This window comes from Lissotriton vulgaris, unplaced genomic scaffold, assembly GCF_964263255.1.
Source record: "Lissotriton vulgaris unplaced genomic scaffold, aLisVul1.2 SCAFFOLD_2488, whole genome shotgun sequence".
Classification (NCBI taxonomy): Eukaryota; Metazoa; Chordata; class Amphibia; order Caudata; family Salamandridae; genus Lissotriton; species Lissotriton vulgaris.
Window position 1 is genome coordinate 267,373 of NW_028243974.1, and position 27,504 is coordinate 294,876.

Here is a 27,504-nt window from a genome sequence, read left to right on the forward strand (position 1 = left end):
AAAATCACAAAATCACAAAGTACACAGCTCAAATTTTAAAAAACCCAGCGCAGTAACCCTCCCGGCTTCCGCCTCAAGAGGTCTGATGTCAGGGATCGCCCTAGCGAATCAGCGCGCTTTATATGCTGGTGTGGAGGGGGCGTGACCTGGTGTTGGTGGGCGTGGCCTCAGTGTCCCGAGAATCGCGGAAACACAACAAATCCCGCAGCTGCCTCTAAACTGCAGCGCAGTAAATGCCCAGGGAAAGGTGTAAGTTTTGTTTTAAAATCACAAAATAACAAAGTACATAGCTCAAATTTAAAAAAACACAGCGCAGTAACCCTCCCGGCTTCCGCCTCAAGAGGTCTGATGTCAGGGATCGCGCTAGCGAATCAGCGCGCTTTATATGCTGGTGTGGAAGGGGCGTGGCCTGGTGTTGGTGGACGTGGCCTCAGTGTCCCGAGAATCGCGGCAACACAACAAATCCCGCAGCTGCCTCTAAACTGCAGTGCGGTAAATGCCCAGGGAAAGGTGTAAGTTTTGTTTTAAAATCACAAAATCACAAAGTACACAGCTCAAATTTTAAAAAACACAGCGCAGTAACCCTCCCGGCTTCCGCCTCAAGAGGTCTGATGTCAGGGATCGGGCTAGCAAATCAGCACGCTTTATATGCTCTACGTATATTACAAGGTAAAGCAACAGAAATGAATGTAACTAATCCCCCCTTTGGCCTACCCCTGCTAGATGCAGATGCGGGAACATAGAATGATTTGTAACCTTCAAGGAAAAAATCACATTCAACTGACCAGGTCTCCTGAAGACAGATAATCTGATATTGCTTAATGAACCTGATCCAGTTACAATCTCCCATCTTTGAGCCCAATCCCGCAATGTTCCAACAGATTACATTGCTACCATTCGTTATCACCTCAGGAGTCCCATCGTGACCTTCTTCTACAACATAATCTTTTCCTTGCTCCACACACTCCTTGCGTCAATCACACGCCTCCAGGCCAGAGAGCAAGTCATATCTGTGTCCACATTAAAACCATTCCCACATTCAATCAATCAATCAAAGCATTTGTATAGCGCGCTACTCACCCGGAGGGTCTCAAGGCGCTTGGGGAGGGGGGTCCGCTACTGCTCGAACAGCCAGGTCTTGAGTTGCTTCCTGAAGGCGAGGTGGTCTTGGGTCAGGCGGAGGTGGATGGGGAGGGAGTTCCACGTCTTGGCAGCCAGGTAGGAGAAGGATCTTCCTCCCATTGTGGCTCTTCGGATGCGGTGGACGGCGACGAGGGCGTGGCTGGTAGATCGTAGGTGGCGGGTGGGAGTGTAGAAGGTCAGGCGGCCGTTGAGGTATCTGGGGCCTTGGCTGTGGAGGGCTTTGTGTGCGTGGGTGAGGAGTCGGAACGTGATTCTCTTGCTGACGGGGAGCCAGTGCAGGTTTCTCAAGTGTCCGGAGATGTGGCTGTGACGGGGGATTTCCAGGATGAGTCGTGCTGAGGCATTCTGGATCTGCTAGAGTCTCTTCTGTAGTTTGGCTGTCGTTCCAGCGTAAAGGGTGTTCCTGTAGTCCAGACGGATGGTGACGAGGGCCTGGGTGACCGTCTTCCTGGTTTCGGTGGGGATCCATCGGAAGATCTTCCGTAGCATGCGTAGGATGTTGAAGCATGACAAGGAGACGGTGTTGACTTGTCTGGTCATCGAGAGGGAGGAGTCCAGGATGAAGCCCAGGTTGCGTGCGTGGTCCGTTGGTTTGGGTGCACTTCCCAGGGCAGGGGGCCACCAGGAGTCGTCCCCGGCGGAGGGTGATGATCCCAGGTTGAGGACTTCCGTCTTATCTGAGTTCAGTTTCAGGCGGCTGTTCATCATCCACTCGGCTATGTCTTTCATCCCTTCGTGTAGGTTGGTTCTGTCGGTTGCGGGTTGTTGGTAAGGGAGAGGATCGGCTGGGTGTCGTCGGCGTAGGAGATGATGTTGAGGTTGTGTTGGCATGCGATGGCCACGAGGGGGCTCATGTAGATGTTGAACAGTGTGGGGCTGAGCGATGATCCTTGTGGTACGCAGCAGATGACTTTGGTGGCCTCTGATCTGAACGGGGGAGGCGGACTCTCTGTGTTCTTCCGGCGAGGAAGGAGATGATCCACTCCAGTGCTTTCTGTTGGATTCTGATGTGTTGAGGCGCTGCACTAGGGATTGATTGATTGATTGATTGATTGATTGATGGGCATAAAAATAGCCAAGTGGGCGAAAACATACACTGTTCACATTATATACTAGAGAGGCCGCTCTTAGTAATACTGTTGCCACATGTTGCGGGTGCTTAAAATTTACGCCAATACAATCCCCACTGGTGGTCTTACTAGACGGACCAATCCAATTCACCCTTCACGTTGATAGTATTTGATCTGAGTATTTCGTAGGAAACCCACAGTTTTTACTTAGCCACGCAACTGTTTTGTTTTTTAAGGAATCGTGAGATTCCCCTTGAGACTGGGCAGAAAAGTCATCAATAGGCGGAACATTTGTTAAAACCGCCACATAAGGAGCACAATCAGGGGGCAAATTGATATAGCGACTTTTCCTTATATGTTTGAAATCAGGCCTGCAATCAGACTCTACTATTGGTTGTCCATTCTGATCAATTGCTAGTGGCTGGGCAGGGGGAGCAGAATCAGTGGCAGGTACTTGCTGACAGATCTACTGCACATTCTCTCTCCTGGTACTCTGACCCTTATCTACTACCTTGGGTGGAGCAACTGGGGCTGTGGTCAGATATGCTGACACTAGACCACCCAGTCTATCCACTTCTAGCGACAAAGCGTCCAGCTTAGTGGTCAGGGGTCTCAACAGATCTTCCATTTTAGCCTCTATTTTTGCTACTATAGAGCTATCAAGTAGGGCAAATTGCTCAGAATGTATGATTGTACCCCCCTCTTTATTTCCGTCCACTGGACAAGGTTCAGGGATAGGGCCATTGCAAACTACTCGTGGAGGATCTATTCTTTTTTTACTGTGCTTCCCCTCACGTTTAGACTGCAATTTTCTGCAGGATCTCACAGGTCTGCTAACTGGTGGCGCCTGCTCAGACTCCTCCATAGAAGTATCAGGCAGGATATCAAGTGTCTCCCTATGTACGTGTACTACTGTGGTTATAATAGCCCGGTCACTTGTAACATCACTATTTTCCAATGCAATGCCCCCCAGTGGAGGCGAGGCCTCATCATGTAACAAAGGGAGACTCACTCGACCCAGAGAAGCCCTTCTCTCATTGTTGATTTGGTTCACCTTTTTAACCAGATAGTTATGCATGGTGCCCAAACCGGTAGCAGACTTATCTTTTTTAGGATTGGACATTACACAGTCTTATCCTTACACAGTGGGAGATATCACCTTAGCTGCTATGGAACGTACAGCTCCAGTGCTGGAAGTTCCATTGAGCAGGTGCAGTTGGAACGTCCAACGGCTGACGGCAGCACTCCCGAGGTAGTGGTGCTGTCCGCCGCTGGACGGGCGCAGTGCTTAAGAGGTTAAGTGCAATGAGAAAACAATTGAAATATACCTAAAGCACTTTACACAATTAGAAATCATAAACAAAACACCAAATTCTCACGTGAATCAAGCAGTTATTAGTCAGTTCGTAACGAAATCAGGGTCTGTGGCCCAGCCCAGTCTCTTCTGGCCTCTGAGGGCCACAGAGGGCCCGCCCTTTGCCCGGGCTTCGCCCGGCGTCCCGCGAGGCGGGTCAGAGCGCAGTTTAAAGGCGCCTCCTGGCACTTACGTTGCGTGTTAATGCAGCGCCGCTGCTGAGGCAGCTGGGTGTTGTATTCCCGGGGCAGTGGCACTATCCCCAGCAAGTTGTGACTCCTGGCGGTGGCGGCAACACTGGAGGGCTTCCTCGCTTCGCCCCAGCTCCGGTAAGTGTCCCCCCCTGCTCTGCCGGTCGGAGCGCAGTTTAAAGGCGCCTCCTGGCGCTTACGTTGCGTGTTAATGCAGCGCCGCCGCTGAGGCAGCCAGGTGTTATAGTCCCGGGCCGGCGGCGCTATCCCCAGCAAGTTGTGACTCCTAGCGGTGGCGGCAACACTGGAGGGCTTCCTCACTTCGCCCCAGCTCCGGTAAGTGTCCCCTTACAGTAGGCTGATTAGGTACAGTGTGCATGCCTCCAGCTGAAGTATCACAGTGTATCTGTGTACAGAATGTGGCCTGCTTTCATGGATGACACCAGGTAACTTTTACTACAAAGCATTTCAAAACCTCGTCCAGGTTAATAAGCACTTCATATTACCCTTAAAACTTTGAAAGAGATAACTCTCAATGTAGTACTATTTATTGTTTTGAATAGGTACTGCTATGCAATTAGGTTATGCTGTTAGGTGTTGTTACCTTCCTATATAAATATTCTGTGGTCATAAACACTCTATTTGTTGTGCATGTTGTGGTTTACATGGCTGTTGTGTAATTTATGGAATGCGATCTTAACCTCAACTTGTGAATTCCTGTGTTTTTCTGGTTTTAATTTACAAAAATATCTACTTTTCAACTGCGGTGTTTTACATACATTTTTGAGTTTCTTAAAACCCATTAAGGGGTTATAACAAAAGCTAACCATAGCTTTACTTTAACCTTTGTTTTTTTCAGTGCTCCTCAATTTCAAGTATGATGGCACTCAGAAGAAGTTAAGTGCATATTTAATTTTTATAAATTAATAAACCACTGAACAACACCAAGGTGAGGCACCCATTGTGAGCAGCAAGGTCTTTCTCTGAACCAAATATGATAATGATGATTACTTTTATAAAGCACAACTATTACCCTGGGGTGTCTAGGCGCTGCCTTTGATAGGTATTATTCAGGTGAACGCTAAACAATCGGCTAGGCTGAAAACAACCAGGTTTTAAAGCCCGTCCTAAATTTAAATACATTGGTCTCTCTCTTTAATGAGATGGATAAGGAGTTCCAGAGGCCTGCAGTAGTGGCTGTGAAACTCTTACCTCCCCACTTGACTCTGCTGGTTCTGGGTATAACTAGATTTCTCTGATTGGTGGATCTGAGAGATCTGGCAGGTGTATAAGATGTAAAAATGTTTGGCAAATATGTTTTCCCTCGGTTGTTGAGGGATTTAAATGCTATGCATTGAATTGAATCCTTTTGGCTACGGGTAGCCAATGGAGTTGGGCCAAGGACGATGAGATTGAGTCATATTTAGGTATCCCCACAAATACTCTGGCAGCCGCATTCTGTGCTTCTTTAATTTATTAATGCTGTGTTTTGGGGCTCTGGAAAATAGGGCATTACAATAGTCAAACCTTGAAGCAATAAACACAGTTACCACCGTCTTTCTCAGATCTGGTGGTAGAGCTTGCAGTATTTTCCTCAGTATTTTCAAAATGAAAAAGCAAACTGAGGTAATTACATTGATTTGTGCTTCAAATGACAGTTTAGTATTGGAGGTAACTCCAAGGTTTTTCTCCTTTTGCACTGGTTTCGGCAGGGTGCCAAGTTGAACTGGCCACCAATTGTCTGTCAAGGAAGTTGGATTATTCCCCAGCAGCAAAGCCTCAGTCTTAGCTGAGTTTAGCTTTAGACAATTGTCAGACATCCAGTCGGCGATATGACTCATACAATTGTGGAACCTTGTAGCTGTCTGACTGACTGGAGTACTGACCGAGACGACAATCTGCGTGTCGTCTGCATAAGACACCAAGATGAAGCCATAGCTTCTTACTATCCTGGACAAAGGGGTGACATAAATATTAAACAATGTTGGGCTCAAAGAAGAGCCCTCCACACAGCAGAGTAAAAGGTGCGGACACAACTTTTTCCAGGGCCACCTTCTGGGACAGTTCTGACAAGAGAGAGCCCAACAATGAGAGCGCTTTATTAGTCCTTTATCTATTTCTCCTAAATATAGTGCTGAAGTCCATTTGTGTGATTACGCCTTATTGAGGTGCATTCTAGAGCGTGAACTTCATCATGATTGTCATTGTTTATCATTAGAAAAATTGTGTTTTTTACAGTCTATAGTGAGCAAGGTTCTATTAGTTTTTGAGTTCCTTTCATAATAACCAATACAATTCATTATGTTTGTTTTGTGTAGGAAAGCAGGCTTTTTGCAGTTGTTCCCCTACTTTTACCCCCATTTGGACCACCAGACGCTGTTTTTTTTTTACTTTGAAAGTGCACAGACATAATAATATCCACATCACTGGGGTCCAGGAGTTGACAAGAATGAACTGTATGTAGAAACACAACTTACCAATAGCTTTGTCTCGAAAAACCTGTCTGGCATGCTGGTGGTGGAGAAGGCACACAGGTCTCTCTAGCTGAGGCCATCACCACTGGCTCCTCGATGCCCCATAATAGCCATGCTGCTCAATTACAGAGATCGCCATACAGTACTCTGACTGCCACATGAAAAGCAGGACATTAACTATCAGGGGATCTGTGCGGCATTCTTACCCATCTTTACAACATTGGTGCAGGTGGCCCACAAAGAATTCCTATGGTAAAAAAAGAATCTACAAAAGGCAGAAATACCCTACTCAATGCTGTACCAAAGCGATCTATGCACAGTACCACATGGAGCCACAAAGATTTTTACAACGCCTAAAGCAGCAATGGAGTTCCTCAAAAAGTTATCCCCCCGATGCCGGGAGCGACCAGACACCAAAATTGAAGAGAGGATGATTTGCCTGCTGTTATTCGAGATAACCCTGTGACCATACCCTGATATATCGCCTATGACCCGGCCTTTCGGATGCACCAAAATAAAAACACTGTGACATGACTTTCCACAAAACAAGGCCTAAGATGGAGCAGGTGAATAAGGGGAAACTGATTGTTACCAAGACACTCTATGCTGCATCTTACCTGGCTTGCTACCAACTAAGCCCCTGGTTGTGAACCCCAAAATGTCCCCTCATGCGGCCTGACTCCAAGATCCAAAAGACAGACCTGAAATGGCTGGTATCTACTGCGTCTGTCAGCCGCGCCCATCCAACAGGAGAGTACTGGGCATCTGGATATACCCACAAGGGTACAACCTATATGTATTCACACTGTGTGACGCCAGAGAACACTGGAGACTGTTTTTTATTTACAGTTACCCGCATTTCCTTTCAGGTTTTGGGATAGCCTTTGGCATAATGGAATGCTGAAGTGGGAGGGGGTGGGGATAATGTTCTACATTTCTATTGTCATAGATGCACTGTTACCGATCATCAATATCTGCACTACCACACATCACACAACATGCTGTATGACACAAAGGGCATTCATATCACACTACAATGGCCCAACCACCCGGACATATATCTCTTTTAACTTGAAATGTACAAGCGCTCAATAACCCACATAAAAAGCACGTCAATCACTAGCCTACATGGACAGGAACAGCATTCAAATTGCCCTCCTCCAAGAGATGTGCTTTACACAGTACACGGAGAACATGATGGGCATCCGCGGAGTAGCAATCCAGCTGGCCTCTTCCTACTACTCCTACTCTAGGATTGTGATATTAATTAAGAGATTGGTGCCATTCACTGCTACTCACACTGAAATGGATGGCCAGGGCAGATACACAGTAATACAGGAGAACCTATGTGGCACATTAGTGACACTGGTGAACACTTATGGGCACAACACAGACGATCCCGACTTCTACTCACAACTATGGAACAGATTTCACTCCCTGCACCCCTCTGCTATCATATGGGGTGGTGAACTAAATACATACCTAGACCCATCACAGGATAGATTGGCATGTGTGGGTTGGTATTATAAGCAAATCACCAAGGTCTTGAGCAAGAGCATGGAAGAATATAGACTAGCGTACCTATGGAGGCTGTGCAACCTTGACAAGCAAGAGGCAAGTTCACCTCCTCGGTACATGGCTCGTGGTCCGGCCTGGATTACTGACTGGTGACACGAGGTGAACTCCTGGACAGAATATGTGTGATTTCTTGTCAAAACGTTATCGGACAGAGTGCCAGTTCTACTGGCAGTTTCAATACCCATCATTTTCTTGTGTTTGCTCAGTTTCAATACCCAGTCTTATCTCCACACAATTTACATGGAAATTTCAGGCATCAAAGCTGCTAGACCAACTGTATTCGGAAGGCTTGCGATCAGCCATTGCAGAATATTTTGAAAAAAATGTGGGATCAGTTGAAAGGGCAGACACACTCTGGGAGGCATTTAAAGTCACAATCAGAGGGATTTGTATAGGTGCACAAGCTCGAGTCCTGCAAGACATACGAATGAAAATGCATAGCAGCCACTGGAGCGTGACTATGAAGCTGCACCCTGGCCTGGTACCCTCATGACCATTAGAGAACAAATTGCAAAGTACAATGCACTGGCTGAGAGTGAACTGCGTCACCCCTCTGGGCGCCATGTGGCAAATAAACAGCTATTGTGAGCAATTAACCCATAACACCTCCTTGCACTGTTCATAGCTTCACAAATTATATCACAGATGACATCACAAGCTTCTGCTTGTGTCTTATTCTGGAGATAAATGTTCTTGATTAAAGGCTGCAGGGCCAGGTGTATAGTGTTTAATATTGGGCTTATATAGTGTTACTACTAAAATATAACTAACAAGCCTGTACACAGCAGACACTCATAATATTTTTCTGCACTTGTGTTTCTTTGCATTTCTTTTCTGCACAACTAACCACAGAATCCATTGTTGACTCTATTTTGCATTGTCAGAAGTCCTATGCAGATATGGATGGAATACCTCACAATCTGGAGGCTGATGCTCATGCGCTGAATGATTCTAGGCAAATTTCAGACAGACAAGCAGAAGATGACAGTGACAACGTGAACACCCCCACAGCACAACCAGCTGGTATGAAAGATTTATCTATTTCTTTTCAGAGACAAATGTAGAGATTGCTTAATATTTTGCTCATGTGCAAATGGTTGGCTCAAAACAAGTGTAATTTGATAATATTTACAATTTACTTAACTTGTAGCTTTGTTGATTGGTATATACTACCTACCCTGGATCTCCTGTGGCCCAGGTTTGCTTACATTTTCACTCACGTCCTCTGAACAATCTGTAGTCACCCACGCGTTTCGGGCCATTGGCCCATCTTCCTGGGCGGACTTAATTCAAATGGAGACAACCAACCACTAGTGTTTTCCTCTTTTATTGCATTTCCTGTGTGCAACCCTGGGCCGTGCCTTCACCCATGGGGTAACTCTGTTGATAAATAAATAAATATATATATATATATATATATATATATATATATATATATATATATATATATAAAATATATATATGATCAAGGTAACGGCTGTTACTGAAACTCGTAGTGACTGCAACTTACCCTAAAATAAAGACTTTTTGCGTGCTTTCAAGAGGAGTTTGTGTCGTTTCCGAGGATGTAGCAGAAGGAGAGGCTCTGGAACTTTTTATGGGGGATACTTTAAAAAGGTTTCCCGGGTTTAAACAAACTGTCGAGTGAACAAGCGGCGTCCGCGCTGCGAAACGCGTCTCTGACTCTTGGGTGAATAAAACTTGAAGCACGAATTTTGGGTCCGTGTCCTGCTTTGCTGGCATCGTGTGAGTGAATACGTGGCGGCCGTGCAGGATTTCAAGATATTAATCAACTGGTCGTTCCGAAACCAGTTTTACACAGGACCCCTCCTCCGACATTGGGCCAGCGGCAAAAAACGGAAACGTCATCTGGGGCAACCTAGGAGACATTTGAAGTCCGAAAAGGAATTACCGCGGCCCCACTGCACCGAAGAATAACCGAAGGCTACAGCGTGAGGACACCGGCTGGGTGCAGGCTTCCCGCTTGCACAAACGGCAAGGACTTCGAGTGCTCAAGATCGGCAGGTACCGAGACATCGGGATTGCGGGGTGGAGGAGTGTGCTTGGCTGATTCAAGAAACGTGGCTAAGTCAAAAGTGGAATTATCTAAGGAACCCGTTTCTAAAAACTCAGCCATATTGAATAAAACTGTAGAAGTCCCAAGATGTTGAGCGACATTTTAAAAGAAAGGGAGGCAGCAGCAACGGGGATGTTTAAAGATATCCCCCAAGTGAACTCAACTCCAAGACCTAATGAAGCCGCTAACATACCCAAACCTAATTCAGTGGCATTTAAAATGAAAATTCTTGAAAAGAAAATGAAAATGGAGATGTCTAAATGGTGGGAATCAAGGTCCTTACAAAGCTACATCGAGGTGGGCAGAGTCCCACGAGGCCTTCGTATTTTGACCGCCGCTACATACGAAGAACCGCACCCTGAACTAATGCGTGAGTGGGCAGAAGTAAACTTAGATTCCTCACGAAGACTGACTCTATTACTTATCAAATATGCATACATCGATAGGGCTCATCTTCTAACAGAAATAGACACCCTCAATGAAGACTTGGCTGCCATGGGACAAGACGAGGAAATAGCAAAATTACGTAAAGAAATGACATCCCGATTGAAGAAAGAAGAGGAGAAAATCAAGGACCAGAATACCCATAAGTTTCAACGCGACAAAGTTGATTATGAAGTGGGACAAATTTTACTTTTGCTCGTAAATATGATGCTGTTCGCAAAACACACCAGAAACAAGGCCAAGGAACCATCAACAAAGTCAGCAATCGTCAAAGGAGGGCGGATGAGGATGCGGCTACAACATCCAGTGATCAGTTAACATCAAACAGCGAAGACGATTCCGAACTCAGAAATACCCCAAGTGGCTCAGCTGGGTCTAGACCATCGCTGGGGGAAGAAATGAAAATTTTAGCCGCCCAAAGACTGGCAACTTTGAGGCTAATGACCCGTTAACAAACACACGGAAGCGGGCAAACATCAAGCGCAAACAGAGACGCAACGCAGCAAAACGCAAATCAAAATCAAAAGCAACCAAGAAGGAAAAGAAATTACTGGAGAAAGAAGTAACACAGACTGTGGTTAATTCGTGCAATCTAACACTGACCAGTAAAGAAGAGAATACCTTAAGTCTTGGTTTGTCTTACTGTCCTCCTAACAACTTTGATTACCCAAATATCCGGATGGATATATATAAAGGAGTAAGAAAATTGAAACTAAAGAAACGATACGCTATGAAATGTAAACAAACTATCGGAGAAGACATTGATGAGCCTCAAGTGGAAGGAACACCATCGGGATCCAATGCAGAGGCAGATCTAGAGGAGCTATGGAATCAGGAAAACGTTCCGGTTGGAACGGCATCTCCTCTAGTTACCAACACTTCAACTAAAGGGGCTGAATTGACACAGTTCAAAACCGAAATCTAAATATTTCCCCATCATGCTGCATGACTCTATAGACACTTTTCACGAAGTCATCACCAGAAAAATCCAAAAATTAAACAAAAAAATCGGTATGAGCATCCAAAAACACCGTAATCAAGATCACAAGTATTTCCAATTGATGAAAAAATAAAAAATAACAAAGAAGTCGTGATACGAAACAGTGATAAGGGAGGAAACATAGTCTTGTGGGCACATGATGACTATATAAAGGAGGCTACGAGCCAACTGAATGACATACAATGTTACACACGTACTGATGTTATGAGACTAAAAGAAATGTATCGAACTTATTACAAAAGACTATCAGGCTGGCGAAATAAGCAATCAATAAGTGAAAATGAGTACAAATATTAAAAAAATTACACTCCAACTGTACCCACAATATATTTCATACCAAAAATCCATAAGGACAACAAAAGACCACCAGGACGTCCTATTATTAGTGCCAGAAATAGCATTTTAGAAAAAACGTCAGTATACGTTGACTATTTCCTGCAAGACTATGTGAAATCCTTACCGTCGTAGGTAAGAGATACAAGCGACTTCATAAATAAAATAAAGGACTTTGAATGGAACTCTGACTATATAATGATGGCACTATATGTGTCTTCACTATATACAAGTATAGTACATGAGGATGGTATACAAGCTGTGGAATACTATTTGAAAAACAGAGAACCAATCTACAAGCAACATAACAAAATGCTGTTGGCAATGATAGAATTTTGTCTCTATAACAACATTTTTATGTTCAATCATTTGCTATATTGCCAGATTCAAGGGGTGGCCATGGGGGCCAGCTTCTCCCCGAGTTATGCTTGCCTGCATATGGGCAAATGGGAGAAAGTGGTCCTCATGGGGACATATAGAGATATAATGTCAACAAAAGTGAAATTGTGGCTTAGGTTTATTGATGACCTTTTTGTAGTTTGGCATGGAAATAGAGAGGAGGCAGAAAGTTTTGTGGTTCAAATCAACAAAAATTATCTAAAACTAAGATTTACTGCAGAAATCAGTGACACCTGTGTAAATTTCCTCGATACTAAAGTGTATATAAGTAATAACAAATTGGAAACCACTTTGTATCGGAAGAAAACAGCAGGAAATTCGGTGTTACACGCCTCTAGCTCTCACCCCCGTCATTTAGTGAATAGTATTCCTTATGGCGCAATGCTCAGAATTAATAGAGTTTGCAGTGTAAACGACAAACTTTTGAAGGCCCAACAACTTAGCAAAGATCGATTTGAAGCAAGAGGCTACTCTAGACAAATAATAGATCAAGCCATTGCCAAAACAGCGACATTAGCCAGGGAAGATTTATTGGTTAAAAACAAACAAAAAGATCAGTGTCAAAGCCTAGCAAAAACTTCAGAGGATGATAAGAGCTTTTGCCTTATAATCGGATACAGTAAACAACACAAGGCACTCCAAAAAATCATTCAGGGAGAGTGGTCTATACTTCTTAGTGACCCCGTATTAGGACCCCTGCTACCAGAGAGGACGTCCATCACGTACAGTAGAGCTCCCTCAATGAGAGATTGTTTGGTAGTACCTGATCCAGAGATAATAATCAAACCAACCTGGTATCAGAACTTAAAGGGTTTCAAAAAATGCACAACATGCAAGACATGTACCCACGGGGTCAATACAAATATGTATTTTAGCCCATTCAAGATAAAACCATATACAATAAATAAAATGTTAACCTGCAAAACCGAATACACGGTATATGTTCTAACATGCCCATGTGGCCTTATCTACGTGGGCAGTACTAAATTACAAGCTCATGTTAGAATACTCCAACACCTCCGCGCCATAACTAATATGGACAACATCTATCCGGTGGCTCGACATTTTAAGGAACGCCACGGATCGAACAACAAAGGGTTGTCTTATTATTTAATAGACGCAGTTTCCCCCAATAGGCGAGGAGGAGACAGGGAGAACAAACTACGGAAGTTGGAAACCAGGTACATTTTATTATTAGATTCGAAACACCCTTATGGTTTGAACCTGACTGAAGATTTATACACTTGTCTTGTGGTAAATAAATTTACCTAATCAATTTTTCCGCATAAGTATCATTACAAGACAGCTCATTCAAATGAGAGGCAGAGTCCGTGGTATCTGAGTCATACGGGTTTTAATGGACAATGAACAATGAATGAACCTCGAGGTTGGATATCATGTTCCGTCACCACTAGGGTTCGGGAAGGGACAGTCAACGTTTTATTAACATTACACATTATATATAGTAAAGTAACATAATTGAATCCAATACAGTAGGCGTAACAGGTGAAAAGGGCGAGATAAGAACACATGTGCGTAAGAGGAGGCGTGAAAAAGAGGCGTACACATGGGCGTGCACTGTACATGTCAGAGAAACGTCACAAGAATCGTCACATGAATAAATATGATTGGACTCATAGACTTCCAGTTTACATACCTTGTGATATGGTAATTGGTGTTTAATACAACACTACCTACAACTCAGCACTTTTCAAAAAATAGATAAGATGAACATAGAGGAATTTTAGGTTTATTTATCCAATAATTTTTATGGCTTTTTGTATTGATGCTTTTAAATATTTGTAAATATCTTAGGATGTTTTAAATATTTTTAAATATTTATTAATTTGCACATAAAATTATCTGATTTTGTGATTAGCACATAAAAAACTTGAAAGCATCAGATCATCATAATGTATAGGTACTTATCTATTCTATTCTATTTGATATGAGTTGACAAGAGAATATAAGTATAAATATAAGTATATATTTTTGCGAATTCAAACAGATGTATATTGTTTAGGATGTTGGTATGTGACAATAGTATCAGATGGAGTACGATGTCATAAAATTGATGAAAAAGTGATGATAAGTGAAGGTATTTACATATCGATACGGGGATAAAGATGTGATTAGCGAGCATAGACTCATTAGGTCTGAGAGAAAAAATGGCAAGAACAATATACCAATGGATATGATTTTAACAACACAAGCACATTTAAGCACAATATAAAAATATTCGCTATGAAAGATGACAAACTTATACAAAAAAACAAATACAACTGAAATCAGGCCTATGTATTTTACATGTATTTTTTAGAAAAATGAGATTATTGAGAACCACAATGGTACAAAATGTATATTAATGTATTTTACGGATATTTATGTATCAAATGAAGTCTTAATATTTATATATATATAATTACATGTATATTATATCACGGTTAATTATGTATTTAACAAAATGATCGTACATGAGGAGGAGGTAGAAGCAGAGACTTCAGCAGAGACAGAAGATAGAATAGCGTACGTAGGTAGAGTGAAACTCCCTAAACAGTATTCTCTTGATAGACCTTTCGACAGACCCATTCGTCCAGAAAGCAGGAAACGTTACCTTTCCCCGATACCAGAGCAATAATCTCTTTAACATATATTCCAAGTTACCGATAAAATCCTGAAAGAAAGAATAGGTTATCATGAACTCACTACCTTACGTGATCAGGAACTAGCCCGGTCGGCAGTCCAATGGGCCGGGGATGACAGTATATATAAAGATGATTTAGTTGTACAAACGTTTTTAAGTCTTACTCCAGAAGAACAGCGACTAGCTGGTATATACATGACCCAACATCTCATTACACAGTATAAAAACCAACAATCTGATCCAGGTCCATTATATAATCTATTGCAAGACTTACTCCTGAGAAGATGGAGAGGCCTAGGTACCGATTTAATTGACATCATTCTAGAACAACGTCATAAATACAGAACTTTCCTGACTCCACGTCTTGTTTCCGTTCCACCCCCAGTAAGACAACCATATCACCTAGACAGACAGAACCCTTTACGAGAAGTCCATCCAATCCGGAAGCCAGATGATACTCTTGAACGCGTATTCGTATACACTCCTTTGACTAAAATGGAATTATTGGTAATGAAGAAAATTGAATTATGCACTTTAAATTTGGCGCCGGTCCATGGGTCCATTACTGATGACACCAGCCAGTGAATGTGTGTCTTTCTGAAAAATTCATATGTTTTATATATGTATTTGTAAAGGTTGATGGAAGAATAAATTGGTAAATAAGTGTGTAAATGGATGTTTTTTTTAAAAAAAATGATTGGTTAACTGCCTTATTAAGTGCATTTTATTGAATACATATATTAGCGAGTAACTTTTAAATATTAAAATATATGTATCAGTGTTTCACTTTGTGTATAAGTCGCTGCATGGGTTGGTGACTGACTCACTGTTTGGATGTGTTTTGAAGACAGAATATGTGCAGGACTGTATGGGTGTATGAGTGTGTATATGTGTGTGTTAGTGGGTGAATGACTGTTTCACTATTGTCTTTATTAGTAACGACATATATTTTAATCTAGTGTATGTGAGTTTTGATGTATATAAGTGATTATGTGAGAGTAAGAGATTGTAAGAGTTCCTGTTTAAATAAGCATGTGTTTCAATAAGTGATTGTTTAAGAGAGTAAGTATGTGTAAGTTTCCTTAGAAGTAAGGAGGTAGTGTGTGTATAGTTGTATATGCAAATAAATGGATGTTCAATAGTTTATTTGCATGTGTGAGTATGTGTGTGAGTAACTTTTGGATGACCGTCGGTGTATAACAGGATGTATAGATGTATCACTACATATGATGAGTGAGTATATGTATGAGTGATTATATAGAACTGCTGTTGAATGAGTGGATGTGTATATAGATGGTGGAATTACTGAATTTGTTATTGTTACTGGTATGGGTATCTCCATTTTTATGAAAATGTTTGTTTCTATTTTTGAATATGTGTTTCAAGGGTTACATTACACTAAAAGGAGGTCTGTCACTCTGTCACAAGGATGGTGTCATAAGTGATGTCATGAGTGATGTCACTGACGATGTCATGAGTGATGTAAAATGTGACGTCATCAGCAGTGCATTGCAGGCGCGCTTATTATAGTGAGTCCAACTAACTATAACGTTGGAATTTCAATGGTTTTATGTATGTAAAATTTCAAGCTAACTATAACTGGTGTGAAACCTATGTTTTTTTTAGTGAATTTAATAGGTTTTTTAAATGCTAATTCCTAACTATAACTGGTGTGAAACCTATGGTTTTTTCAGTGAATTTCATAGGTCTTTAAATGCTAATTCCTAACTATATATAGGGCCTCAAACCTATGAAATGTAATATTTTTTATAATGAATCCTATATTGTATATTTATATAATACTTTTTTTTTGTTTTTTTGCCCTGGAGCGTCCCGGTGCGCGCCCCGTTGAGCGCACTGGAAAGCGCAGTTTTCCGGGGAGCCCCGGGGCGCGCACCGGTGAGCGTCCCGTTAGCACTATTGCCGCAAACGAAAACACCATCGTGACGTATCGCGTGGCCGCATCCGCATGATACGCACGACGTAAGCGCACCCGGAAGCACTCGAGCGAATATGATCGCGCAACATAAGCATCCGACGGGCTTACGCGCCCCGGGTCGCGTAGCGTAAGCGCGTCGGGTCATGTGACCTGAAAATAACACTTTTAAGGTGCAGAACAGTTTTGGTTTCCAAATGATGAAAGCCCGGGTCATGTGACCTGAAAATAACACTTTTCATTGGTTCAGGACAGTTTTTTTTCCAAATGATGAAAGACCCCACCTTTTTTCCTTATTCTGACTTTATCCTTTGACTGAGAAAGACCTGTTTGGAGATCTTTGTGTTATATTTTGTACTTTAAAATGGCTACAGTAGCAGCAGCAGCTGGAGCATCTGCACCCCCACCACCACGACCACCACCAAGAGGACCACTACAACATCACATTGTTGGTGAAGAAGAAGAGGAGGAGGAGGAGGAAGAGGAGGAGGGGAGGAGGTGGTTGCCAGAAGACAATACCCCATACAGGCCCAAGCAGCACATTGTATGGGAGTTTTTTTCCATCCCTGAGGGAAAGAAGAAGGTGAATGCGCCAAATGTGACTTGCGAAATCTGTGGCATTGAACTTTCAAGGGGGAACCCTAATAAAAAATACTCCTTTGGTAATAGCACCATGATCCGGCACATGCAGCGCAAGCATCCCAACAACTATGCTGCGGCAGAGGTGAGAGAACTGGCCAGCAACCCTCCCCAATCTTCACCCAGCACCTCCAAACGAAAGCAACCCACTCCATCGGGACCAGAAACAAGGGAGATGGTCCCAAACATTCAGCCAAAGTTTGGGAAATACAAGATTACTTGTATTTTTTGTGGGAAGACCATCAGCTATGGTGAGCAAAGCGTAACGCTCATCAACCGTGCTGGTGACAACCACAAATGCCCCAAAAATCCTTAATTTTTTTCATGATTTTTTTTGCTCCAGTTGAGCCGTTTTCAATTCCCTGTTTTTTGTTTCTCCCCATAAAAAAATAGTTCATAAAAGCCAAAAAAAGTACAAAATGTTCAAAAAACATTAAAAAAATATAAAACAACAAAAAGAAGAAAAAAACCAGTTCTTTTTAGAACTTCCTGCAATTTATAAAAAAAGGTTACATTTTTTAAAACTCTGTCATTCTTTTTTTCCCCATGGTACGCTCTCCGGTGCGCGTACCGGGCGCTCCCCCCGCGCAAATAAAAAAAAAAAAGTTTTTTTGTCCCACGGGGCCCTTTTATAGCCCCCATATCAAACATAGGGGGTCAAGGGGGGTCTACTCTTCCCCCTTATGGTCATTTCCCTCTTTGTTTTTTCCTCCTCTTGTGTCTCGATCCTACCGAGACACAAGATGGCGGCCACTCTGGACTGTTTGGAATGTTGACAGACACCCGAGAGCCAATCAGCTTTCCGCGCGGGAACTAGCGTAGCGCCCTGGTGCGCGCACCGGTGCGCGTACCGGGGCGCGCTTATTGATATATATATTTTTTTTAAGCTAAATTACTCAAAATCCACTGGAGAACATATCTTGAGACATAGCAAAGGCACATCGGGCTACCAGTCCCTACAATTTTGCCAAGTTTGGTGGAAATCCATTCGCCCGTTCGGGCTAAAAGTGAGGTCGACCACCCTATGGAAATTAACATGGGGAAAACACGTTTTGGGACCTCCATTTAAAAAACCTATTAAATTCACTGAAAAAAACATAGGTTTCACACCAGTTATAGTTAGCTGGAAATTTTACTGACATAAAACCATTGAAATTCCCACGTTACAGTTAGTTGGACTCACTATAACTTGCGCGCCTGCAATGCACTGCAGATGACGTCACATATTACATCACTCATGACATGGTCAGTGACATCACTCATGACATCACTGATGACACCATCCTTGTGACAGACTGACAGACCTCCTTTCAGTGTAATGTAACCCTTGAAACACATATTCTAAAATAGAAAATAACATTTTCAAAAAAATGGAGATACACATACCAGTTACAACAACCAATTCAGTAATACCACCATCTATATACACATCCACTCATTCACCAACAATTCTATATAGTCACTCATACATATATTTACTCATCATATGTAGTGAAACACCTGTACATCCTGTTACACACCGACAGTCATCCAAAAGTTACTCACACACATACTCACACATGCAAATAAACTATTGAACATCCATTTATTTGCATATACAGCTATACACAAACTACCACCTTACTTCTAAGGAAACTTACACATACTTACTCTCTTAAACAATCACTTATAGAAACACATACGTATTTAAACAGGAACTCTTACAATCTCTCACTCTCACATATACTCACTTATATACATCAATACTCACATATACTAGATTAAAACATATGTAGTTACTAATAAAGACACTAGTGAGACAGTCATTCACTCATTAACACACACATATACACACTCATCCACCTATACAATCCTGCACATATGCTGTCTTCAAAACACATACAAACAGAGATTCAGTCACTGATGCATCTATATGCTAAGTGACACCCCCACCAAACAATACAGACACTCATACTGATACTAAAAAAAATCTAATAACCTATACACACACACATGTAGGTACTCACAAACCCATGCAGCCACTTATACACAAAGTGAAACACTAATACATATATTTAAATATTTTAACATTTCTCACTAATATATGTATTCACTAAGATACACTTAATAAGCCAGTTAACCAATCAATTAAAAAAAAAAACATACATTAAGATACTTATTTAAACATTTATTCTTCCATCGACCTTTACATATACAAATATAGAACATATTTATTTTTCAGAAAGACACACATTCACCGGATGGTGTCATCAGTGATGTTATGAGTGATGTCACTGACCATGTCATGAGTTATGTAATATGTGACGTCATCTGCAGTGCATTGCAGGCGCGCAAGTTATAGTGAGTCCAACTAACTATAACGTGAGAATTTCAATGGTTTTATGTCAGTAAAATTTCCAGCTAACTATAACTGGTGTGAAACCTATGGTTTTCTCAGTGAATATATATATATATATATATATATATATATATATATATATATATATATATATATATATATATATATATATATATATATATATATATATATATATATATATATATTACCTACTGGCAATAGCCAGTAGGTATATATAGTTAGGATTAGCTACCATAGGAAATCCGCAACATTCTATTGGTAATAACTTTGGCCCCCGTTGAGGAATTTGTGTGTAATTTTCAAAGATTTTGACCAGCTCCGCTCCGCTCCTTCCCTGAAAGTTTCGGGGAGATTCGTGAAGTGGGGGCTGAGAAAAAAGGGGGGTCCCAAAACATGTTTTCCCCATGTTAATTTCCATAGGACGGTCTGACAAGTCTACAGCCCGAACCGCTGAACGGAATAACGCCAAACTTTGCAAAATTGTAGGGACTGGTACGCAGATGTGCTTTTGCTATGTTTGGTGAAAATTGCTCCAGTGGTTTTTGTGAAAATTAACTTCAAAAACACATATATATCTGGGCGGAGCCTAACCACACATCTGATCTGATTGGCTGTCAGCACTTCATCCAAGAAGTGTTGGCAGCCATCTTGGGACCAATATACATGATAGCACCTCATTAAAAAGCATTGTAGTTAATAGAGGGTTTTAGGACTTTAGTTATATTATAAATCATTTGTTGATGGTACCATACTCATTTTAGGAATTGTGGTGTGTTCTAAGGTGATTTTACCATGTGAAAAAACCTTCTGTTGTGATATCATGAATCATGTTTGAAAGAAAACTATTATCTCATGCTTTTCCCACAGTGGTTTGGAAGGGGATCTATAAGCTAAACTGAAAGCATATTTTCTGAAAATTCACATTATCTTTCTCAGTCATGTGAGAATGAAGTCTGACATTCTCAGTAAAACATGTACATCCAACAAGGACAGAGACTGTTAGTTGTTTCCTTTGTGTTCTACTGCAGCCTCCTAGAGTGTTCTAAAGAACAACTAGAGCGCTAACAGTCCTACTTATTACAAAGGTATAGCACACCTGAAGCCATCTTGATTAGAATAAAGTGGAAACTCTTAAAACATTTAATTTAAAAAGGAACAACATGAGGGGGTATATTTTGCCATAGAAAGTATTATTAGTGCTGCAGAAAGAAATATTAGGGCACATTTTGAGTGACTTCTCAAATCCTCTTCTATTTCATTAAAAGATTCAGACATGCAGGCTCCCAAGATGGCCACCAGAGACAGAAGAGCCCAAATGTAGCCCAAATATCACCCAGATGTAGTCCAAGTATAGCCCAATGACAGAATGTCCCAGAGTGTTCTAAAGAACAACTAGAGCGCTAACCGTCCTAATTATTACAAAGGTATGGCACACCCGAAGCCATCTTGATTGGAATAAAGTGGTAACTCTTAAAACATTTAATTTAAAAAGGAACAAAATGAGGGGGTATATTTTGCCATAGAAAGTATGATTAGTGCTGCAGAAAGAAAAATTAGGGCACATTTTGAGTGACTTCTCAAATCCTCTTCAATTTCATTAAAAAATTCTGACATGCAGTCTCCCAAGATGGCCACCAGAGAGAAAAGAGCCTAAATGTAGCCCAAATATCACCCAGATGTAGCCCAAGTATAGCCCAATGACAGAATGTCCCAGAGTGTTCTAAAGAACAACTAGAGAGCTAACAGTCTTACTTATGACAAAAGTATGGCACACCAGAAGCCATCTTGATTGGAATGAAGTGGTAAGTCTGAAAAAATGTAATTTAAAAAGGAAAAAAAACAAGGGGTTCATTTTGCCATAGACAGTATGATAAGTGCTTCAGAAAGAAAAATGAGGGCACATTTTGAGTGACTTATCAAATCCTCTTCTATTTTATTAAAGAAATTCCGACATGCAGACTGAAACATGCACTTTGAATACCAGCAGCAGACTTCCCTGGTGAGCAGTAGCTTTACCACAGTGATCCAATGAGCAACTAGAGTGCTAACATTCAGAATTTATGGCAAATGTGTGACACATCTGAATGCCTTCTTGATGGAACCAAAGTAAACAAGCATTGAAAATGCCATAGATCTTGCCCTCGTTTAAGTTAAAGCCATTCTGTTTGTAATGAGGTGGCTTTTTAGCTTTGCTTTTATTAGTGTTTTTTAAACTTTCATGTAAATAACATGCATATGTATGCATATATGTATATGTCTGCATGTCAGAATTTTTTTAATGAAATAGAAGAGGATTTGAGAATGCACTCAAAATGTGCCCTAATTTTTCTTTCTGAAGCACTAATCATACTTTCTATGGCAAAATGAACCCCCTAATTTTGTTCCCTTTTAAATTAAATGTTTTCAGACTCACCACTTCATTCCAATCAAGATGGCTTCTGGTGTGCCATACTTTTGTCATAAGTAAGACTGTTAGCGCTCTAGTTGTTCTTTAGAACACTCTGGGACATTCTGTCATTGGGCTATACTTGGGCTACATCTGGGTGATATTTGGGCTCTTTTGTCTCTGGTGGCCATCTTGGGAGCCTGCATGTCAGAATTTTTTAATGAAATAGAAGAGGATTTGAGAAGTCACTCAAAATGTGCCCTAATTTTTCTTTCTGCAGCACTAATAATACTTTCTATGGCAAAATATACCCCCTCATTTTGTTCCTTTTTAAATCAAATGTTTTAAGAGTTACCACTTTATTCCAATCAAGATGGCTTCAGGTGTGCCATACCTTTGTAATAAGTAGGACTGTTAGCGCTCAAGTTGTTCTTTAGAACACTCTAGGGGGTTGCAGTAGAACACAAAGGAATCAACTGACAGTCTCTGTCCTTGTTGGATGTACATGTTTTACTGAGAATGTCAGACTTCATTCTCACATGACTGAGAAAGATAATGGGAATTTACAGAAAATATGCTTTCAGTTTTGCTTATAGATCCCCTTCCAAACCACTGTGGGAAAAGCATGAGATAATATTTTTCTTTCAAACATGATTCATGATATCCCAGCAGAAGGCTTTTTCACATGGTAAAATCACCTTAGAACACACCACAATTCCTAAAATGAGTACTGTACCATCAACAAATTATTTATAATGTAACTAAAGTCCTAAAACCCTCTATTAACTACAAGGCTTTTTATTGAGGTGCTATCATGTATATTGGTCCCAAGATGGCTGCCAACACTTCTTGGATGAAGTGCTGACAGCCAATCAGATCTCACGATGAGATGTGTGGTTAGGCTCCGCCCAGATATATATGTTTTTCTGAAGTTAATTTTCAGAAAAACCACTGGAGCAATTTTCACCAAACATAGCAAAGGCACATCTGCGTACCAGTCCCTACAATTTTGCCAAGTTTGGTGTAATTCCGTTCAGCCGTTCGCGCTAAAAGTGAGTCCAACCGCCCTATGGACATTAACATGGGGAAAACATGTTTTGGGACCCCCCTTTTATCTCGGCCCCCGCTTGACGAATCCCCCCCAAACTTTCAGGGAAGGAACATTACAGGCAGATTCCTCAAACGGCGCCAAAGTTATTCCCAATGGAATGTTGCGGATTTCCTATGGAAAACAATCCTAACTATATATACCTACTGGCTATCGCCAGTAGGTAATATATATATACACATACATATATATAAATGCATATGCATATATGTGCATATATATGTGTATATGTTTTCGTGTAGAGAGAGGTAGAGAGGTAGAGGTGTAGAGGTAGAGAGGTAGAGGTAGAGAGGTAGCGGTAGAGAGGTAGAGACTAGTAGAGAGAGAAGTAGAGAGAGGTAGAGAGCTAGAGAGTAGAGAGTGAGTAATAGAGAGTAGAGAGTGAGTAGTAGAGAGTAGTAGAGAGCAGTAGAGAGTAGCAGAGAGTGAGTGGTAGAGAGTAGTAGAGTGAATAGTAGAGGGAGTAGTAGAGAGTAGTAGAGAGTGAGTAGTAGAGAGTGAGTAGTAGAGAGTAGTAGAGAGTAAGTAGTAGAGTGAGTAGTAGAGAGCAGTAGAGAGTGAGTAGTAGAGAGTGAGTAGTAGAGAGTAGTACAGAGTGTGTAGCAGAGAGAGAGAATAGTAGAGAGTAGTAGAGAGTGAGTAGTAGAGTGAGTAGTAGAGACTAGTAGAGAGAGAGTAGTAGAGAGTGAGTAGTAGAGAGTAGTAGAGAGTGAGTTGTAGAGTAACTAGTAGAGAGTGAGTAGTAGAGAGAGAGTAGTAGAGAGTGAGTAGTAGAGAGTAGTAGAGAGTGAGAAGTAGAGAGTGAGTAGTAGAGAGTAGTAGAGAGTGAGTAGTAAAGATTGAGTAGTAGAGAGAGAGTAGTAGAGAGTGAGTAGTAGAGAGTAGAGAGTAGTAGACAGTGAGTAGTAAAGAGTAGTAGATAGTGAGTAGTAGGGAGTGAGTATTAGAGATTAGTGGAGTAGGAGAGAGCAAGTAGTAGAGAGTAGTGGCGAATATTCCAAAGTTTGGCACAGCACCACTTGCACAATAAGTCCAATCAAATCATATCACTTAGAGTCCTTATTGAAGCGCTGAATCTTGGTGTATATTCAAATGCTTTTATTTTCCTTAAGTTTATGTACCACAGCCAGCCGAAACGTTTCGTTCTGTACAACAGAACTTCTTCAGGGCGTTCTTATTTCCTTCAAGTTATGCCGGTATCCTGTTGTCATATAACTAGATATTTCATCCAAATGTTAGATGAGCCGTAAGTACATTCTTATTCAAAGTGACTAGGTATCAATTTTACCCACACAATTCGGGCAGACTTGAGTAATTTATAGCATCCTCAAAATCAGTCTTTCAAAAATTCCAAAGTATAGGACATGATAATCCAAATCCAAATGTTTCTCAAGAAAAGTCATTTTCAATCGTTCGGAATATCGGAGTCTTGGCAGATATGACCCAGGGACCCCCAGTATGCAAGGGGAATTAGTCCCCCCATTGCAAACGCGCCAGTGGCCTGTGTTGCAGAGAGGTGTAAAAAGGGGCATAGCCTCATTACACCTCTGTGCAATGCAGCCCCCTGGGGCATACTGGAGGTTCCAGGTGGGCTAGTTGGCCCCCAGGGACCCATAGTATGCAAGGGGAATTAGTTCCCCCTCTTCAAACATGCACGGGGGCTGTGTTGCAGAGAGGTGTAAAAAAGGGTGTGGCCTCATTACACCTCTCTGCAATGCAGCCCCCTGGCGCATACTGGAGGCTCCTGGTGGGCTAGTTGGCCCCCAGGGACCCCCAGTATGCAGGGGAATTAGTTCCCCCTCTGCAAACGCGGCAGGGGGCTGCGTTGCAGAGAGGTGTAACAAGGAGCATAGCCTCATTACACCTCTGCAATGCAGCCCCCTGGCGCATACTGGAGGTTCCAAGTGGGCTAGTTGGCCCCCAGGGGCCCCCAGTATGCAAGGGGAATTAGTTCCCCCTCTTCAAACATGCACGGGGGCTGCATTGCAGAGAGGTGTAAAAAGGGGCTTGGCTTCATTACACCTCTCTGCAATGCAGTCCCCTGGCGCATACTGGAGATTCCTGGTGGACTTTCAGGTCTTATTTAGTTAGGAATTAGCATTAAAAAAAACTTTCAAATTCACTGAAAAACATAGGTTTCAGGCCTTATATAGTTAGGAATTAGCATTTAAAAAAACGTTGAAATTCACTGAAAAAACCATAGGTTTCAGGCCTTATATATTTAGGAATTAGCTTTTAAAAAACCTTTGAAATTCACTGAAAAAACCATAGGTTTCAGGCCTTGTATAGTTAGGAATTAGCATTTAAAAAACCTTTAAAAGTCACTCAAAAAACTATACGTTTTAGGGGTGTTATAGTTAGCTGGACATTTCACTCATACAAAACCATTGAAATTGCTCCTATATAGTTAGTTGTACTAACTATATTTCGCGCACCCGCAATCCACTGCTGATGATGTCACATATTACATCATTCATGACAAGGTCAGTGGCATCACTGGTAGAACCAAGGCACAAGAAAGCAGTGAAACAAAGGTGCAAAACATGCAAATGGAGCAGGGTAGAAGCACCCTGACCCCCTAGGCCTGCTCAATTATATATATTTTTTTAAATATCGCAGGGTACGCGCACTGTACGCGTACGTACACGCACGGTACCCGTACTGTACGCGTACGGTGCGCGTACCCCGCGATTTAAAAAAATAATTTACATTTTTTGGGCCTGGGGGGTCCTTGTGGGACCCCCTGAGCAGGCCTAGGGGGTCAGGGTGCTTCTACCCTGCCCCCTTTTTAAATTCTAAACATTTGTTTTTCTGCTTTCCTGTGCCTCAGTCTACTGAGGCACAATATGGCTGCCAACACTTTCTGGTTTGGAGTGTTGACAGACAGTTGACAGCCAATTAGTATTCAGCTCGTGCTCGGAAAGGTAGAGATTACAGTAATCTTACAGTAATCTTACAGTAAGTTGCTATAGATATATACATTTTTCTCTTTTGATTTTCTCAGGAACTACTGGAGGGATTTACACCATTTAAACAAAAGGACCTACTGCGTACCAGTCCCTACCATTTTGCCAAGTTTGGTGTAATTCCGTTCAGCGGTTCAGGCTGTAGCCGTGACTAAACGTCCTATGGAAATTAACATGGGGAAAACACGTTTTGGAACCCCCGTTTTTTCCCAGTCCCCACTTGACGAATCCCCCCAAACTTTCAGGGAAGCAGCGGAGCAGAGCGGGCCATCTTCTTTAAGAAATTCGCGGAGATTCATCAACCGGCGCCAAAGTTATTCCCAATAGAATGTTGCGGATTTCCTATGGAAACTAGGTCCTAACTATATATACCTACTGGCGACCGCCAGTAGGTAATATATATATATATATATATATATATATATATATATATATATATTCAATGAAAAAACCATTGGTTTTAGGCCATATATAGTTAGGGATTTGCATTTACAAAACCTTATTTTACTCGCATAAAACCATTGAAATTCCATATATAGTTATAAGCGCTAACTATATATCGCGCACCCGCAATCCACTGCTGATGATGTCACATATTACATCATTCATGACATGGTTAGTGACATCACTGATGACATCACTGATGACATCTCAAATGACATCATCCAGTGACTGTATGTTTCTGTAAAGTTAAAATATCTCTTACATATTGAAGAATGAGTGGATATATAAGTGTCTGGATGAAGGATTTAGTAGGTGCATGACTGACTATATGAGTGAGTGATTAAATGTGTCTCACTGAGTGCATGGGTTAATGACTAAACTGTCTCAATTTGTGCATCATTATGTCTGTTGTTCTGTAAACTGTTCCATGTGTTGATAAGTAGCTATATGAGTAACTATATGGGTTATTGATTGGTTGCCCAAGTATTTGTATGGGATACTGAGTGTGTGTGTGGGTAGCTGGGAGGTGTGTGACTCTGTGCATAGATGTGTGAGCAGTTGATTCACTAGATGTATGGTTTCAAAAGTGCATGTGGAAACAGCTGTATGGGCGGTTGACTGTGTGCATGAGTGTATTGGTGAGTGAATGGATATCTCAGTGCTACATGTCAAAGTAAGTACATATGTAAAACACAGTACATGTGAGAGTTGACATATATAAATAACTGTGCATAAGAGCCAGTGAATGTGTGAGTGGCTGTATGGATCATTGTGAACTTGTATCAGGGATTGTATAAGAGAGTAAATATGTGTTAGTATATGTTTGAATAAGTAAAGTTTGTATAACTGTATATTTGAGGAAATGGAGGTGTGATTGATTCTTTGCATGACTGACTAGGTGTGTGAGTAACTCCATGGATGAGTGACAGTCTGTGAGTGTCTGTTTACACTGATTGTAT

At 41.6% G+C, this 27,504-nt stretch overlaps 1 protein-coding gene and 1 pseudogene across 1 annotated transcript in view; one reads left to right on the forward strand and one right to left on the reverse strand.

Annotated features, from left to right (window-relative positions):
* The window catches only part of LOC147668192 (uncharacterized), a 97,395-nt pseudogene extending 94,059 nt beyond the window's left edge, over positions 1 to 3,336 (reverse strand).
* LOC147668191 (uncharacterized) overlaps positions 1 to 27,504 on the forward strand; it is a gene marked incomplete at its 3' end in the record, with an annotated part of 255,181 nt that overhangs the window by 159,678 nt on the left and 67,999 nt on the right. The window contains exon 4 of the mRNA XM_086948715.1: positions 8,695 to 8,833. Coding sequence (XP_086804841.1) covers positions 8,710 to 8,833 — 124 coding nt within the window. The remainder of the gene's footprint in view (positions 1 to 8,694; positions 8,834 to 27,504) is intronic.